This window comes from Lithobates pipiens, unplaced genomic scaffold (genome assembly GCF_037356315.1).
Source record: "Lithobates pipiens isolate NorthernLeopardFrog02 unplaced genomic scaffold, aLitPip1_a1.2 Scaffold_35, whole genome shotgun sequence".
NCBI classification, from domain to species: Eukaryota; Metazoa; Chordata; class Amphibia; order Anura; family Ranidae; genus Lithobates; species Lithobates pipiens.
Window position 1 is genome coordinate 18597312 of NW_027507811.1, and position 15944 is coordinate 18613255.

The following is a 15944-nucleotide window of genomic DNA, read 5'->3' on the forward strand; positions in this document are numbered from 1 at the left end:
AATCAGCTGATTGGACTGTGCCAGTTCACACAGGGGGTCGGGGCGTCTTCAAAGTCGTCCGACTCTGATGCCGCACCGTACAGCGCGACTTCAGCGCGGCTTGCAAAACGACTTCTGCATAGAAGTCAATGCAAGCCGCTCCGAAGTCGCCCCAAAGTAGTACAGGAACCTTTTTCTAAGTCGGAGCGACTTGAGTTGTTCCTATTAGAACGGTTCCATTGCAATGTATGGAGCGTAATTTGTCGCCTGACAGGTCGCACTTGTGTGAACCGGCCCTAAGATTTACTCTTTTGTTTCATTAGACCTTTAACTTATGAATGAATCATGTCAAATTCATTTGTTATTTTCGCTATAATTTCTTTCATATTAGTTGAAATTCGCTATTTTTTTTCTTCGGACATTCGGATGCAAAATTTGGCCGAATTTTGATTCGTTATGAAATGAATTGCACGACTACTGTCTTCCATGCAGTAGAGAAGAGATCACCAGCTACTTGAAAGTGTGAGTACTGCAGCCTCCAAAATAGTACAACGCTGCTGAAAGTAAACTACTCCTCTCCTGGTAATCGCTATACATTATAAATAGACAGAGACTCTGTATGTGACTGCTTTTGGGGGGGAGGGGGGGGCACTGTATATGTGGCTATTCTGTGTCATATTTAGACTTCAGCAGGGTAAATTAAAAGGAATTATGTATTGTAAGTCATCGGAATCCACCCTACGTGTTACGTCAAAGGAGTTTGATGTTCGTGTGATCTAACACAGTGATTCTCAACCCTGTCCTCAAGTACCCCCAACAGGCCATGTTTTGGGAATTTCTCTTAGATAAAATAGCTGTCCAAAATACCAAACCATTGACTCTGATCTAATGCAAGATAAAGGAAATCCTGCAAACATGGCCTGTTGGGGGTATTTGAGGACAGGGTTGAGAACCACTGATCTAACAAGTAAGGTAGGGTCCGAGGACACAGTTCCCAGAAGTGACATCTTGTGTGTGCCCATGCTACACTACATTCTCAGACAGATCTCCTCCACTATCCACGCTACATTTAACAACATATCTCCTCCACCATCCACACTACATTCTCTGACAGGTCTCCTCCACCATCCCCCACCATCCACACTACATTCTCCGACAGCTCTCCTCCACCATCCACACTACATTCTCTGACAGGACTCCTCCACCATCCCCCACCATCCACACTACATTCTCCGACAGCTCTCCTCCACCATCCACACTACATTCTCCGACAGATCTCCTCCCATCATCCGCACTACATTCTCCGACAGATCTCCTCCCCCATCCACACTACATTCTCCGACAGATCTCCTCCACCATCCACACTACATTCTCCGACATATCTCCTCCACCATCCACACTACATTCTCTGACAGGTCTCCTCCACCATCCACACTACATTCTCCGACAGCTCTCCTCCACCATCCACACTACATTCTCTGACAGGTCTCCTCCACCATCCACACTAAATTCTCCGACAGCTCTCCACCATCCACACTACATTCTCCGACAGATCTCCTCCCACCATCCACACTACATTCTCCGACAGATCTCCTCCACCATCCACACTACATTCTCCGACAGATCTCCTCCACCATCCACACTACATTCTCCGACAGCTCTCCTCCACCATCCACACTACATTCTCCGACAGATCTCCTCCACCATCCACACTACATTCTCCGACAGATCTCCTCCACCATCCACACTACATTCTCTGACAGGTCTCCTCCAGCATCCACACTACATTCTCCGACAGATCTCCCCCACCATCCACACTACATTCTCCGACAGCACTCCTCCACCATCCACACTACATTCTCCGATAGATCTCCTCCGCCATCCACACTACATTCTCCGACAGCACTCCTCCACCATCCACACTACATTCTCCGATAGATCTCCTCCGCCATCCACACTACATTCTCCGACAGATCTCCTCCGCCATCCACACTACATTCTCCGACAGCACTCCTCCACCATCCACACTACATTCTCCGATAGATCTCCTCCGCCATCCACACTACATTCTCCGACAGATCTCCTCCACCATCCACACTACATTCTCCGATAGATCTCCTCCGCCATCCACACTACATTCTCCGACAGATCTCCTCCACCATCCACACTACATTCTCCGATAGATCTCCTCCCCCATCCACACTACATTCTCCGACAGATCTCCTCCACCATCCACACTACATTCTCCGACAGCTCTCCTCCACCATCCACACTACATTCTCCGACAGATCTCACCCACATTCATTTTTTGACAGCTCACTCTGCACTGCCTGCAGCAAATTTTCTTGCCAACTCCTCCCAATGTATTTACTGCTGCATTCTTTAGAGTGGTCTATAAATGTGCTTTTACCAAGCTGACCACCAATGGAAGGAACATTCTTTCCAATGAGCACAAATTTAAGGAAGTCCTTCCACACATGTCCTTCAAGACCCTTCACTTTTTACCAATACAAGGGATTCTTTCTGAATTCAGTAGGTTAGATCCATATAGATGCCTTTCAGCAGAACACAGAAATAAAAGACAGACAGAGCTTCAGTTATTGTAACTGCATTTTATTGCCTTTTTTATTGCTACTATTGCCATATATTAATACAATTGTCCTTGTATTGTCACAATTGTTTGTCACCTACATAATGGGCAGTTTCCATGGCTAGTTATACGAGTATCGGAGTAGCTCAGTACTGGTTCATATGAAGACTGTATTAGTATAATTTATTCCTTATGGATAGAACCATCAAACCACCACCCGAAAAAAAGCATATATTTTCACTATGCCCCCAATGTATGGTGATGGGCACTGGACAAAACTTGGCCTATCTGCCCCCCTTGGACAATCTGTGGCTCAAGAAGTTAAATATTTTTTTTCCCTGGTTTGTGTACCCCCATAATTTATTTTGCGAGTCAATAACTTTTAAGTCTTTATTTTTAATTGTGCAGAATGGAAAAACAGAGAAACGGGATTACCAAAATGCGGGGTGCAGAAACTGTAGTAGGCACGTGCCACCATTGGAGTCTCCAAGAGCTACAAGAAGCCAAGAGAAGACTCGGCTCATCCATCTCTACCTCAAAACGTAATAATCGCTTTTGCCAGGATGCACCCCTTTATAAACAAAATATGTACAGTGAATGAAGTTCAACTAGTAAAAACCATCATTTGTCAAAAGAATCAGCAGGTCCTTTTCCTTCGATGTATAATTAGACTTCTTATATCTGTAAAACATTTCCCACAGTCTTGATCCATTAAAGATGCTGTGCAGTGTGTCTTCTGGGATGCGTAACAAGGGTTTCTTTCTGATTGAAAGGTTTTCCGCAGAGTTATCTGATGTATAACAAGGTTTCCCTTTGTAGTGAAAGATTTCCCGCACTCTTAACATGAATTCTCACCTTTGAGTTTTCACTAGTGATCATCCAGGTTCTCCTTCTTATGCCGCGTACACACAACCGGACTTTGACGGACTTGGTCCGGCGGACTGGAATTCAACGGACTTGGTCCGGCGGACTGGAATTCAACGGACTTGGTCCGGCGGACTGGAATTCGACGGACTTGGTCCGGCGGACTGGAATTCGACGGACTTGGTCCGGCGGACTGGAGTTCCACGGACTTGGTCCGGCGGACTGGAGTTCCACGGACTTGGTCCGGCGGACTGGAGTTCCACGGACTTGGTCCGGCGGACTGGAGTTCCACGGACTTGGTCCGGCGGACTGGAGTTCCATGGACTTGGTTTGGCAGACTGGAATCCGTCGGACAATTCGATCGTGTGTGGGCTCCAGCTGACTTTTTCTTCCCAAAAGTCCGGCGGACCTAGAAATAAAACCTGCTTCAAATCTTTCCAACGGATTCGAGTCCGGTCGAAAAATCCGCTCGTGTGTTTGCTAGTCCGGACTGACTAAAACCGACACTAGGGCAGCTATTGGCTACTGGCTATGAACTTCCTAATTCTACATCATTACGTTCAAATCCGACTGACTTTTGGAGTGATCGTGTGTGGCCAAGTAGCCAATAGCTGCCCTAGCTTCGGTTTTAGTCCGTCCGGACTAGCATACACACGAGCGGATTTTCTGACCGGACTCGAGTCCGTTGGAAAGATTTGAAGCAAGTTCGTTTGAAAGTCTCTCGGATTGTCCGTCGAAAAGTCCGGTCGTGTGTACGCGGCATTAGAGAAAGTTTTCCCACAGTCTGAACATAAATAAGGATGCTCACTGGAGTGAATTTTCTGGTATTAATCAAAGACGCCTTTATAAGTCAAAGATTTCCCGCACGCTTAACATGAATAAGTACGTTCACCCGTGTGAGTCCTCTGATGTTTACCAAGGTCTCCTTTATGGCTGAAAGATTTCCCGCACTCTGAACAAGAATATGGAAGTTCACCTGAGTGAAGTCTCTGATGTTTAACAAGGTCTCCTTTATGAGTGTAAGATTTCCCACACTCTGAACAAGAATATGGACGCTCACCTGTGTGAGTTCTCTGATGTTTAACAAAGTCTCCTTTATGACTGAAACCTTTCCCACACTCCGAACACGAAAAAGGGCGCTCACCCGTGTGAATTCTCTGATGTATAACAAGGTCTCCTTTATGACTGAAAGCTTTCTCGCACTCTGAACATGAATAAGGACGCTCACCCGTGTGAAATCTCTGATGCCTCAAAAGATTATTTTTCTTAAAGAAAGATTTCCCGCATTCTGAACATGCATAGGGACGCTCACCCGTGTGGATTTTCTGGTGTTTAACAAGATTATCTTTCTTAAAGAATGATTTCCCGCACTCTGGACATGAATAGTTTCGCTCACCCTTGTACTTCCTCTGGTGTTCATGTAGGTTCTCTTTTCTAGAGAAAGATTTCCCGCACTCTGAACATGAATACGGTCGTTCACCTGTGTGAATTCTCTGGTGTTTTGCAAGGTTTCCTTTTTGAGCAAAAGATTTTCCGCACTCTGAACATGAATAAGGACGCTCACCCGTGTGTATTCTCTGGTGTTGCAAAAGGTTTCCTTTCTGAGCGAAAGATTTCCCACACTGTAAACATGAATGCTCCCCCGTGTGAACTTTTTGGTGTGCAACAAGGCTTCCTTTTATAGTGAAAGATTTCCCGCACTCTGCGCATGAAAAAGGACGCTCACCAGTGTGAATTCGCTGATGTTTGGCCAGGTATTCTTTATGAGTGAAACATTTCCCGCACTCTGAACATGGGTACAGATTGTCACCTTCATGGGGTGAGGAAGTTTCCTCGGGATTAGAAGGATCTGTTGATGGATCTGCAGTGTGAGATCTTACATGGACATTTCCAATCATAGTATGTGATTGATGAGAAGATTCCCCCTGATCAGAGGGATCCATTGATGTCTCCGGACAGGAAGGTCTGTGATGTATATTTTGTGTATTTGGATTTCCTCCTGGAGGATCCTGTGTGATGACATTATCTTTTAGGTTACAATCAGCAGTTAATAGAAGATACTTCTCCGAGGAATTCATGGCATAACTTCCATCTGTGGGAAAGAAAAGTAAAACATAATTAGTATTTCACAAGTAACTGGCCACTTTAAGATATTTGTGCAGCCATGCTCCTGACACACAATAACTCACTTCCTTCCAGAGTTGTGTGATGTCATCTGCTCTGCTCCTTACACGTTACGCCATTAGAATGGCCTCATCAGAGGGTCAGACCTTCATATGTGCGTCAGTGCCCTCTCATGACTGGAGGCTAAATGACTTCAGGCCCCACATCAAATATATTACGTCTTATCACCTGCCAGTGACGCATACAGTCTCCTGGCACTGGCTACAGAGAGATTTTAAGGGAAATAGTGCTGAGCACTGATTGTCCTCTACCAGCTTACCACAACACTGTGCACTGTACACTTCCCCATGTCAAACGCAAAGGCGAAAGGGGGAACCACTGCACATACTTCAGAAGGCCTCGCACCTGTGGTTCCAGATAACAGTAAACAAACTCTCTTTCGCATTAGTGTGATGTCCGGCCGCACCTGGAGTATGCTGTCCAGTTCTGGGCACCAGTCCTCAGGAAGGATGTACTGGAAATGGAGAGAGTACAAAGAAGGGGCAACAAAGCTAATAAAGGGTCTGGAGGATATTAGTTATGAGGAAAGGTTGTGAGCTCTGAACTTATTCGCTCTGGAGAAAAGACGCTTGAGAGGGGATATGATTTCAATTTACAAATACCGTACTGGTGACCCCACAATATATAAATACCGGACTGGTGACCCCACAATAGGGATAAAACTTTTTCGCAGAAGGGAGTTTAACAAGACTCGTGGCCACTCATTAAAATTTGAAGAAAAGAGGTTCAACCTTTAATTACGTAGAGGGTTCTTTACTGTAAGTGCAGCAAGGATGTGGAATTCCCTTCCACATGTGGTGGTCTCAGCGGGGGGCAACAATAGTTTCAAAAAGCTATTAGATGAGCACCTGAACGACTGCAACATACAGGGATATACAATGTAATACTGGCATATAATCACACACATAGGTTGGACTTGATGGACCTGTGTCTTTTTTCAACCCCACCTACTATGTAACTATCTACTACTCAAGGGATAGTTTCTCTGGCCTTGCTGCCCTCCAGGATAGGGGATATCCTAGTAGTCATAAAAAAAAAAAAGATAGAAAAAAAGAGAGGGCGCACCAGCCTAGTGCATTATCCCAATTACATATATTTATTGATAAAAACAAGATAAAAAATACTCACAAAACGTGTGGAGAAGTATTGCTTGTAAAAGACACCTATTTATGGCAATCAGTCCTGAAACCAACAGTCTCCAGATGACAGAGGGGAGGACATCAGGACCGCTACTGGCTTACGCGTTTCAAAGAGTACCTTCTTCCTCAGAGCCTACTGATGTGGTTCTAGACATGGTCTGTAGGAGGAGACAGACGAAAAACAAGCTCTGGACTGCAGCACTCTTCAGAAAACCACTTTCTTTTATTGGAAAATCACATCACAGCTCAACAAACCCAGCGAACAAGGAAAAATTGCTGACGTTTCGCACTGTAGTGCTTAATCATATATGATTAAGCACTACAGTTAGTGCGAAACGTCAGCAATTTTTCATTGTTCGCTGTGTTTGTTGAGCTGTGATGTGATTTTCCAATAAAAGAAAGTGGTTTTCTGAAGAGTGCGGCAGTCCAGAGCTTGTTTTTCGTCTGTTGCTAGTGGTAATAACCAGCACCTGTGGCTTCCCAGCCGAAGAGACAGTTTACAGCCTGCGTGTGTGCTCCTGGAGCGGTGAGATCCCTTCTCCTTCATATTACATGGTCTGTAGGAGGGTTTTATTCTGCAGTGGGCCCTAAGTTGGGGGCCCAGCCACCCAGTACAGTTCGCCAAGTGCCAAACTGTTCCCACTTACAGAACCTTCATCACCGGCCACCACTGTTCCCTCTCCCTAACTGGTTGCTCCTCCTCCTTATCACACTTCACTCCATAACCTCCAGAGTTGAGAGTATTGTACATTTTGTTCTCCAGATAAACTGTAAAGCACATTCTCTTCCAAAGTAACACAGACGGTTACTTTTAACCAATTGCCTTTCCACTCTCTCTCTCATAACAATGTTTCGGATTTGGCTGTGCTGTACGGCGTTGTCTATATCTTTTTATAGCTTAGTTGCATCCCAGTAAATAACATCAAAAGTCTGATCCTCGGAAACCCATCCCGGGACCCCTGTAAGGGGAAACTCCACTGTACAGTTCAGTTCACATTTTTACAGCGTCCTCACTGATCACCTCCCATACACGGGTAGACCCCGAGGTCCGGTCTCCTCCTACATATATCACTTCAGAAGCAGGAAGTGACACATGCAGGGGAGGGCACAGAAGCAGGAAGTGACACATGTAGGGTAAGACACAGAAACAGGAAGTTACACATGCATTGGAAAGTCACAGAAGCAGGAAGTGACACATGCAGGGGAAAGGCACAGAAGCAGGAAGTGACACATGCAGGGGAAAGGCACAGAAGCAGGAAGTGACACATGCAGGGGAAAGGCGCAGAAAGTGACACATGCAGGGGAAAGGCACAGAAGCAGGAAGTGATACATGCAGGGGAAATGCACAGAAACAGGAAGTGACACATGCAGGGGAGGGCACAGAAACGGGAAGTGACACGTGCAGGGGAAGACACATCACAGCACCAAGTATTAACCCGCCACACACCACACATTAACCCTTTATTAAACAAACACATATTTAACCTTTTAGCAATTGCCTACAGGATGATGTGAAGGTCTGATAATTATCTAACAAGAGACTGTGACCCGTTTCCTCCATAGTGTCTGTTACATACTTGTATCGATAAGTAGAGACATTTCTTCCTGTTCACTTTTCTTAATCAACCCGACCTCCTCTGTGAATGGTTGATCACCCACCACACACATCTCCACTTCTTCCTCTTTAACCTCAGATTTTATAATAGTCCGTTCGTCACCCTAAACCCAAAAATAATAGAAAACATCTATTAAAGCCGAACTCCAGGCAGATATAAAATACACAAATAACAGCAGCTCTGCTTTCCCTTAAATATAAATTTCATGCGTTTTTAAAAAAAGGTGTAAGCAGTGCAAGTACCCGAATGTGACCTAGTATCAGGCTTTTGCGTTAACTGTACACAACAACAGACTGGGAGAGAGGGAAGCAGAACAAGGAGCCAATCAGCTGTAATGCAGCACTAACTAGTGACATGCAGATAGTAGGAGAGAGCAGAGAGATAAGCTCATCATTCTGCTGCTTCTCCTTTCACTGTCCAGTCACAGGCTGGGGGAGGGACAAGACCTGCAGGTGCTAGTGACCGGAAGCAGAGACAAATCAGGTTTACTGCCCATTTTCTGTGAGCCTAGGAAGCCAGAGACCCGTCCCCTAGTGGCACATCATCACACCGGCCTGGACTTACAGGAGCAAAGAACAGCACCACCTCATTCAATATACATCCCACCTTCATGTTGGAACACATGGAGGAAGAGGACCTATGATGACATGTGACTGGACTTAAGACTCACAGAAGAAAGGAATGTATATTGCTTTAAAGAAAAAAAAAAAACAATAAAATGGGGGTGAAAATGTAGGGTGCTCAAAGAAGCTAGAAACGTGGAATGGGGGGTGCAGGAAGCAAAGGCCACATTTCAGATGTAGAAGTAAGCATTAAAACAAGAGACTACATAGAAGACTGTCCTCCCATAGCTTAGAATACATATTTAGGTCTACATGATCAGCCCCACCTACCTGATGATGGTGATGGATTTTGTGATCTTCCCGTGTGGAATCCTGGGAATACAGAGGATCTCCCTCCTCCACAGACTGATCTTCAAACATCTCTTCTTCTTCTTCCACTTTAACCTCAACTTTGATATATTTCAGTTCTTCACCCTAAAGTGCAGATGTGATAGAACGGGTTTGTAAAAGGTAACAAGAGATTAAATAGAAAAATGTCCTCCCATAGCTTAGAATTCTGTTCTAGTTGTTCAGTCCCACCTACCTGATGATGGTGGGGGATGGTGTGACCTTCCTGTGTGGAATCCCGGGAATACAGAGGACGGGGACATCTCTCTGGTGGGTTCCCATTACTGGATCCATCTGTAGGAAACACACACACTGACTGAATACATTGTTTCTATGTGTTTATCAGATGATGGGGGATCTAGGTGGAGCCTCCGTACTGCTCTCTCCTTTACAATAAAGTCTCCTCTTACCCGGTGATGTGAGGGGCGGCTGATTCTCCATCATGACGTCCTTGTAGAGATCCTTGTGTCCTTCTAAATACTCTTCCTTAAAAAATAGACAGTGATATATTGACACCTTATAGGAACCTGACACACACAATGATACAGTCACCATCCAGACACATCCCTTGTCTGTTACTGGATAATGTCCCAGAATTCCCGGCACCGATCACCTCTCCTGTCTCATAGTTTCATAGTTAGTAAGGTTGAATAAAGACACCAGTCCATCCAGTTCAACCTGAGTGAGTGTCTACAACTGTCCCTATCCCTGAACATTGCACACTCACACACCTCAAGGAGCTCACAATCCCATTCATATACTAGGGCCAATTTTGGACAGAAGCCAATTAACCTACCTGCATGTCTTTGGATTGTGGGAGGAAACCAGAGTACCCGGAGGAAACCCACGCAGGCACAGGGAGAACATGCAAACTCCAGGCAGGTAGTGTTGTGGTTGGGATTCAAACCAGCGACCCTTCTTACTGCTAGGCGAGAGTGCTAACCAGATAATTGATCTGTCAGCAGATCAATTATCATGCTGGTGAGTTCCAGGATCTTCTCCTGTTTCTCTTTAATTTCAGGGAATGAGGTGAAGGCACTCTAATGGTTAAATGACCACCAAACTTCACCGGAGAAAAACTCTACATTAAAACAGCAACAATGTAACCCTCCCAGAATCCTCCTCACCTCTCCGGTCAGATCTGTTTTTTATTAATAGAGATAAGAGCGATGTCATGTGACCTCCCAGAATCCTCCTCACCTCTCCGGTCAGATCTGTTTTTTATTAATAGAGATAAGAGCGATGTCATGTGACCTCCCAGAATCCTCCTCACCTCTCCGGTCAGATCTGTTTTTTAATTAATAGAGATAAGAGTGATGTCATGTGACCTCCTAGAATCCTCCTCGCCTCTCCGGTCAGGTCTGTGTTTTATTAATAGAGATAAGAGTGATGTCATGTGACCTCCCAGAATCCTCCTCACCTCTCCGGTCTGGTCTGTGTTTTATTAATAGAGATAAGAGTGATGTCATGTGACCTCCCAGAATCCTCCTCACCTCTCCGGTCAGGTCTGTTTTTTATTAAGAGATAAGAGTGATGTCATGTGACCTCCCAGAATCCTCCTCACCTCTCCGGTCTGGTCTGTGTTTTATTAATAGAGATAAGAGCGATGTCATGTGACCTCCCAGAATCCTCCTCACCTCTCCGGTCAGGTCTGTGTTTTATTAATAGAGATAAGAGTGATGTCATGTGACCTCCCAGAATCCTCCTCACCTCTCTGGTCAGGTCTGTGTTTTATTAATATAGATAAGAGCGATGTCATGTGACCTCCTAGAATCCTCCTCGCCTCTCCGGTCAGGTCTGTGTTTTATTAATAGAGATAAGAGTGATGTCATGTGACCTCCCAGAATCCTCCTCACCTCTCCGGTCAGGTCTGTGTTTTATTAATAGAGATAAGAGTGATGTCACGTGACCTCCCAGAATCCTCCTCACCTCTCCGGTCAGGTCTGTGTTTTATTAATAGAGATAAGAGTGATGTCATGTGACCTCCCAGAATCCCCCTCACCTCTCCGGTCAGGTCTGTTTTTATTAAGAGATAAGAGCGATGTCATGTGACCTCCTAGAATCCTCCTCGCCTCTCCGGTCAGGTCTGTGTTTTATTAATAGAGATAAGAGTGATGTCATGTGACCTCCCAGAATCCTCCTCACCTCTCCGGTCTGGTCTGTGTTTTATTAATAGAGATAAGAGCGATGTCATGTGACCTCCCAGAATCCTCCTCACCTCTCCGGTCAGGTCTGTGTTTTATTAATAGAGATAAGAGTGATGTCATGTGACCTCCCAGAATCCTCCTCACCTCTCCGGTCAGGTCTGTGTTTTATTAATAGAGATAATAGCGATGTCATGTGACCTCCCAGAATCCCCCTCACCTCTCCGGTCAGATCTGTTTTTTATTAATAGAGATAAGAGTGATGTCACGTGACCTCCCAGAATCCTCCTCACCTCTCCGGTCAGGTCTGTTTTTTATTAAGAGATAAGAGCGATGTCATGTGACCTCCTAGAATCCTCCTCGCCTCTCCGGTCAGGTCTGTGTTTTATTAATAGAGATAAGAGTGATGTCATGTGACCTCCCAGAATCCTCCTCACCTCTCCGGTCAGGTCTGTGTTTTATTAATAGAGATAAGAGTGATGTCATGTGACCTCCCAGAATCCTCCTCACCTCTCCGGTCAGGTCTGTGTTTTATTAATAGAGATGAGTGATGTCATGTGACCTCCCAGAATCCTCCTCACCTCTCAGGTCTGTGTTTTATTAATAGAGATGAAAGTGATGTCATGTGACCTCCCAGAATCCTCCTCACCTCTCCGGTCAGGTCTGTGTTTTATTAATAGAGATGAGTGATGTCATGTGACCTCCCAGAATCCTCCTCACCTCTCCGGTCAGGTCTGTGTTTTATCAATAGAGATAAGAGTGATGTCATGTGACCTCCCAGAATCCTCTTCACCTCCTCAGTCAGCACGCTAGAATTCCAGCTAAAGCCTAACTAGTGTAAAAATGTTCACTTCCCCCTCCTAACACCTGTACTAACTCACCTGTGTACAAAAGATGTATGTACTTTCCTATTTTCAGCTTGCTCCAGGCCAAGTCACGTGATACAAGGAAATGGGGAGAGTGTCCAACAACAGCTTTGAAAGCCAGGAGTAAGGAGGAGCCCATGTGCAGAGCCCGCCAGGAAGTCGGCACTGTGCTGTGCTAATCACAGGCAGTGATTAATTTCCTGATCTCTGCAGCCGAGCATCGGGAAACGTCTCACTGCCTGTGATTAGCGCAGTGCAGCGCCGACTTCCTGGTGGGCTCTGCACATGGGCTGTGTGAACACGCCGGAGCTCATCCTTAGCCAGGAGTAATTCCATCACCCATGAGCTGCCATGGTGCAGACATTGTTTGCAGTACTTCTCCTCCCCTGCAACTGCTGACACAGGGGAGCTGAATCATGCGACCAGACATATTTTGACACAGCTTATGGGAAGGAACACTTTTAAGACTAGTAGGGCTTTAGCTGGAATTCTATTTTTCTATCCTCTCAGTCTTCTTCCATCCTCACTGATGTGATCCATACAAGACTCTGATCTCTGTAGACAGATAATATAGCGCCCTTACTTGTCATTAGAACTCATAGACATGTAGACAGTATTTCATGTATCCGGTCTATAAACCGGAGCAGAGGCTCTGGATGGACAGTTGGATAAATGGCTCTATATTTAGGATGTATCCAGTCTATAAACCAGAGGCTCTGGATGGACAGTTGGATAAATGGCTCTATATTTAGGATGTATCCGGTCTATAAACCAGAGGCTCTGGATGGACAGTTGGATAAATGGTTCTATATTTAGGATGTATCCGGTCTATAAACCAGAGGCTCTGGATGGACAGTTGGATAAATGGCTCTATATTTAGGATGTATCCAGTCTATAAACCAGAGGCTCTGGATGGACAGTTGGATAAATGGTCCTATATTAAGGATGTATCCGGTCTAAAAACCAGAGGCTCTGGATGGACTGTTGGATAAATGGTTCTATATTCAGGATGTGTCTGGTCCAGAGGTGGCCTGTCCATTAAGGACGCTCGGACGCCGCCCCCTATCCATGCATTTGACCTCTATGCAGGATGCATGAAATACAACAGGGGGGGGGGGGGGGGGTTTCTGAAGTACCTAATTAGAGCCAGAGGCTCTGATAGGCTTTCAAATAGGGTGGGCTCAGGGTGCAGAGAATGCAAACGACCCCAAGTGTGTTACAATAGTGAATGAATATTCACTATTTTTAACACTGAACCTCCTCCCAGCCAATCAGGAAGAGGGCCTTGAGACCCATCACTTGATTGACTAAAAGGACAGGCAATCCTATTGGACACCTAGGAGGAGGGGAGGAGACACATAGCGGAAGCCGCCGAGATGGAGAGGGGGAAGTAGCAGCCGCTGCCAGCCGCCCACCACCTAGATGGGGTGAGTGCCGAACCAACCAGCAGACAGCGGGCGGGCAGGGGAGGTGCTACCGGCCAGCCGCCCCAGAAAACAAACCACCAGCCGCCACTGATCTGGGCTATAAACCAGAGGCACTGGATGGACAGTTGGATAAATGGTTCTAGATTTAGGATGTATCTGGTCTATAAACCATAACAGACATCACAGTGACTATTGAGGAAGAGGACAGACATGACGGGGTTACTGGGTGTAAATATAAAATAACATCCTATTACCTCCTCTGCTGCCAGTTCCAGCAATGTCTCCTCTCTTCTTCCTCTCCACTTGCCTCTCACCCGCAACTTCCTGCTTGTGTGCCTACATCACTTCCTGTCTGTAACTTACATCACTTCCTGTCTCTGTGAGATATCCACTTGAATACAAATATGGCCGACTACTATGATCACATATGTTTGTACAGTTACAGACACGAGTCCATCCAGTTCAATGTATGTATGTGTAAAATATATATATATATATATATATATATATATATATATATATATAAAACATTCAAAAAAATAAGGTGGTACTCACAAGGCTTGAAATGTAAACACTGTTTGGTAAAACTTGATTTGATGTTTCGATGAGGAACAAACTAGTTTTTGTCAGAGTACTACAGTGACTGGCTCAGTGTTCTCTGTACAGCACTGCGGCATATGTCAGAGCTATATAAATGTATAATAATAATAGTGTGGGACAGTGGGGTAGGCTTGCCACCTGTACGGGATTCACCCGGACAGTCCAGGTTCTGAATCATCTGAAACCCGGACAGATCGTTCGGAAAGAGGGAGCTCTATTAGTATACTTGCCACTGTGGAGGCAGTCACAGCAGCAGTGTAATTGCTTCTCAATAAATACACATGCTGTGCTGGTGTGTGTTGGGAATCTGAAGCTCCTTTGTGTTCCCCCCCTCCAGGCTCCTGCAGGGTCTCAGTTTTCTCTTACACCCCACCCCCAATCGCTAGTGCCGTGTTCTGAGAGAATAGGGAGGTGGAGCTGAGGAGATTACTGTGGCTCCTGTCGGGCTGGCTGCTGCTCACTACATGCCGGGAGGAGATGAGCTGACTTTTTATTTTCTAAGGAAAGTTTCCTAGGGTGAAAAGTTTCAGGAGGATTTCTTTTGGATCTATTGCATTGAAGGGTTAAGATAAGGAGAATCGGAAGAGACAGCAAGCACGTGTGTGGGGGGGGGGGGAGCCTGATCACAGCCGACTCACAGTATCTCCCAAACAGCACACATATCTATCTATACACACATCTCCCCATCCTCAGTCCAGATTATGTGGAATTATTTCACGACCATTCACTTTACCCCGTGTATATATGGGGAGTCTACACCTCTGATTGTACAGACTCAGAGTCTGAATAACACAGGGTTATATGAATGGTCATCAATTATCTTCACATCATCTGTACATACAGAGTGCTGGGGGTTGCCATCTTATAACAGGATGTTTTCATTGAGTAGTATTGTTGTGTGATTTATTGTTGTATTTATTAGTAGATGAGCACAATAGCTTTTTTTATTATACACATTATTAACTGACCACTTGTCAGCCCCCAACTTACATCACCCCCCCCCCCCCAGACCACTTCATACATCCAGCTGATAGACATCACTCAGAGCTGCTTCCTACCCCCCAGCTGAGGGACATCATTCCCTGGTCACCCCACAGACACTGCAAGAAATACCTCCCCATTCTGCCCCTATCACGCCATCCGCACTCCTCTCCTGTACATACTGCCCCATCATACCCTCTACACTCCTCTCCTGTACATACTGCCTCATCATACCCTCTGCACTCCTCTCCTGTACATACTGCCCTCATCATACCCTCTGCACTCCTCTCCTGTACATAGTGCCCCTATCATACCCTCCGCTCTTCTCTCCTGTACATACTGCCCCCATCCTACCCTCTGCACTCCTCTCCTGTACATACTGCCCCTATCAGACCCTCCACACTCCTTTCCTGTATATACTGCCCCCATTATACCCTCCACACTCCTCTCCTATACATACTGCCCCGTCATACCCTCTGCACTCCTCTCCTGTACATACTGCCCTCTTCATACCCTTTGTATTCCTCTCCTGTACATAGTGCCCCTATCATACCCTCCGCTCTTCTCTCCTGTACATACTGCCCCTATCATAACCTCCGCACTC

The 15944-nt window shown here is 45.7% G+C and overlaps 1 protein-coding gene and 1 pseudogene across 2 annotated transcripts in view; both read right to left on the minus strand.

The window, feature by feature from the left end:
* Positions 1-3414, minus strand: part of LOC143955183 (uncharacterized) — a 57629-nt gene extending 54215 nt beyond the window's left edge. Inside the window, exon 1 of the mRNA XM_077465274.1 lies at positions 3269-3414. Within this exon, the coding sequence (XP_077321400.1) occupies positions 3269-3414 (146 nt within the window). The remainder of the gene's footprint in view (positions 1-3268) is intronic.
* LOC143955699 (uncharacterized) lies at positions 2577-14096 on the minus strand (annotated as a pseudogene). Its single transcript, XR_013269809.1, has 5 exons — positions 14014-14096; positions 9519-9808; positions 9266-9409; positions 8334-8475; positions 2577-5525 (listed from the first exon to the last, which is right to left on the minus strand). The product of XR_013269809.1 is annotated as an uncharacterized LOC143955699 (transcript).
* Positions 14097-15944: the final 1848 nt, after the last annotated feature.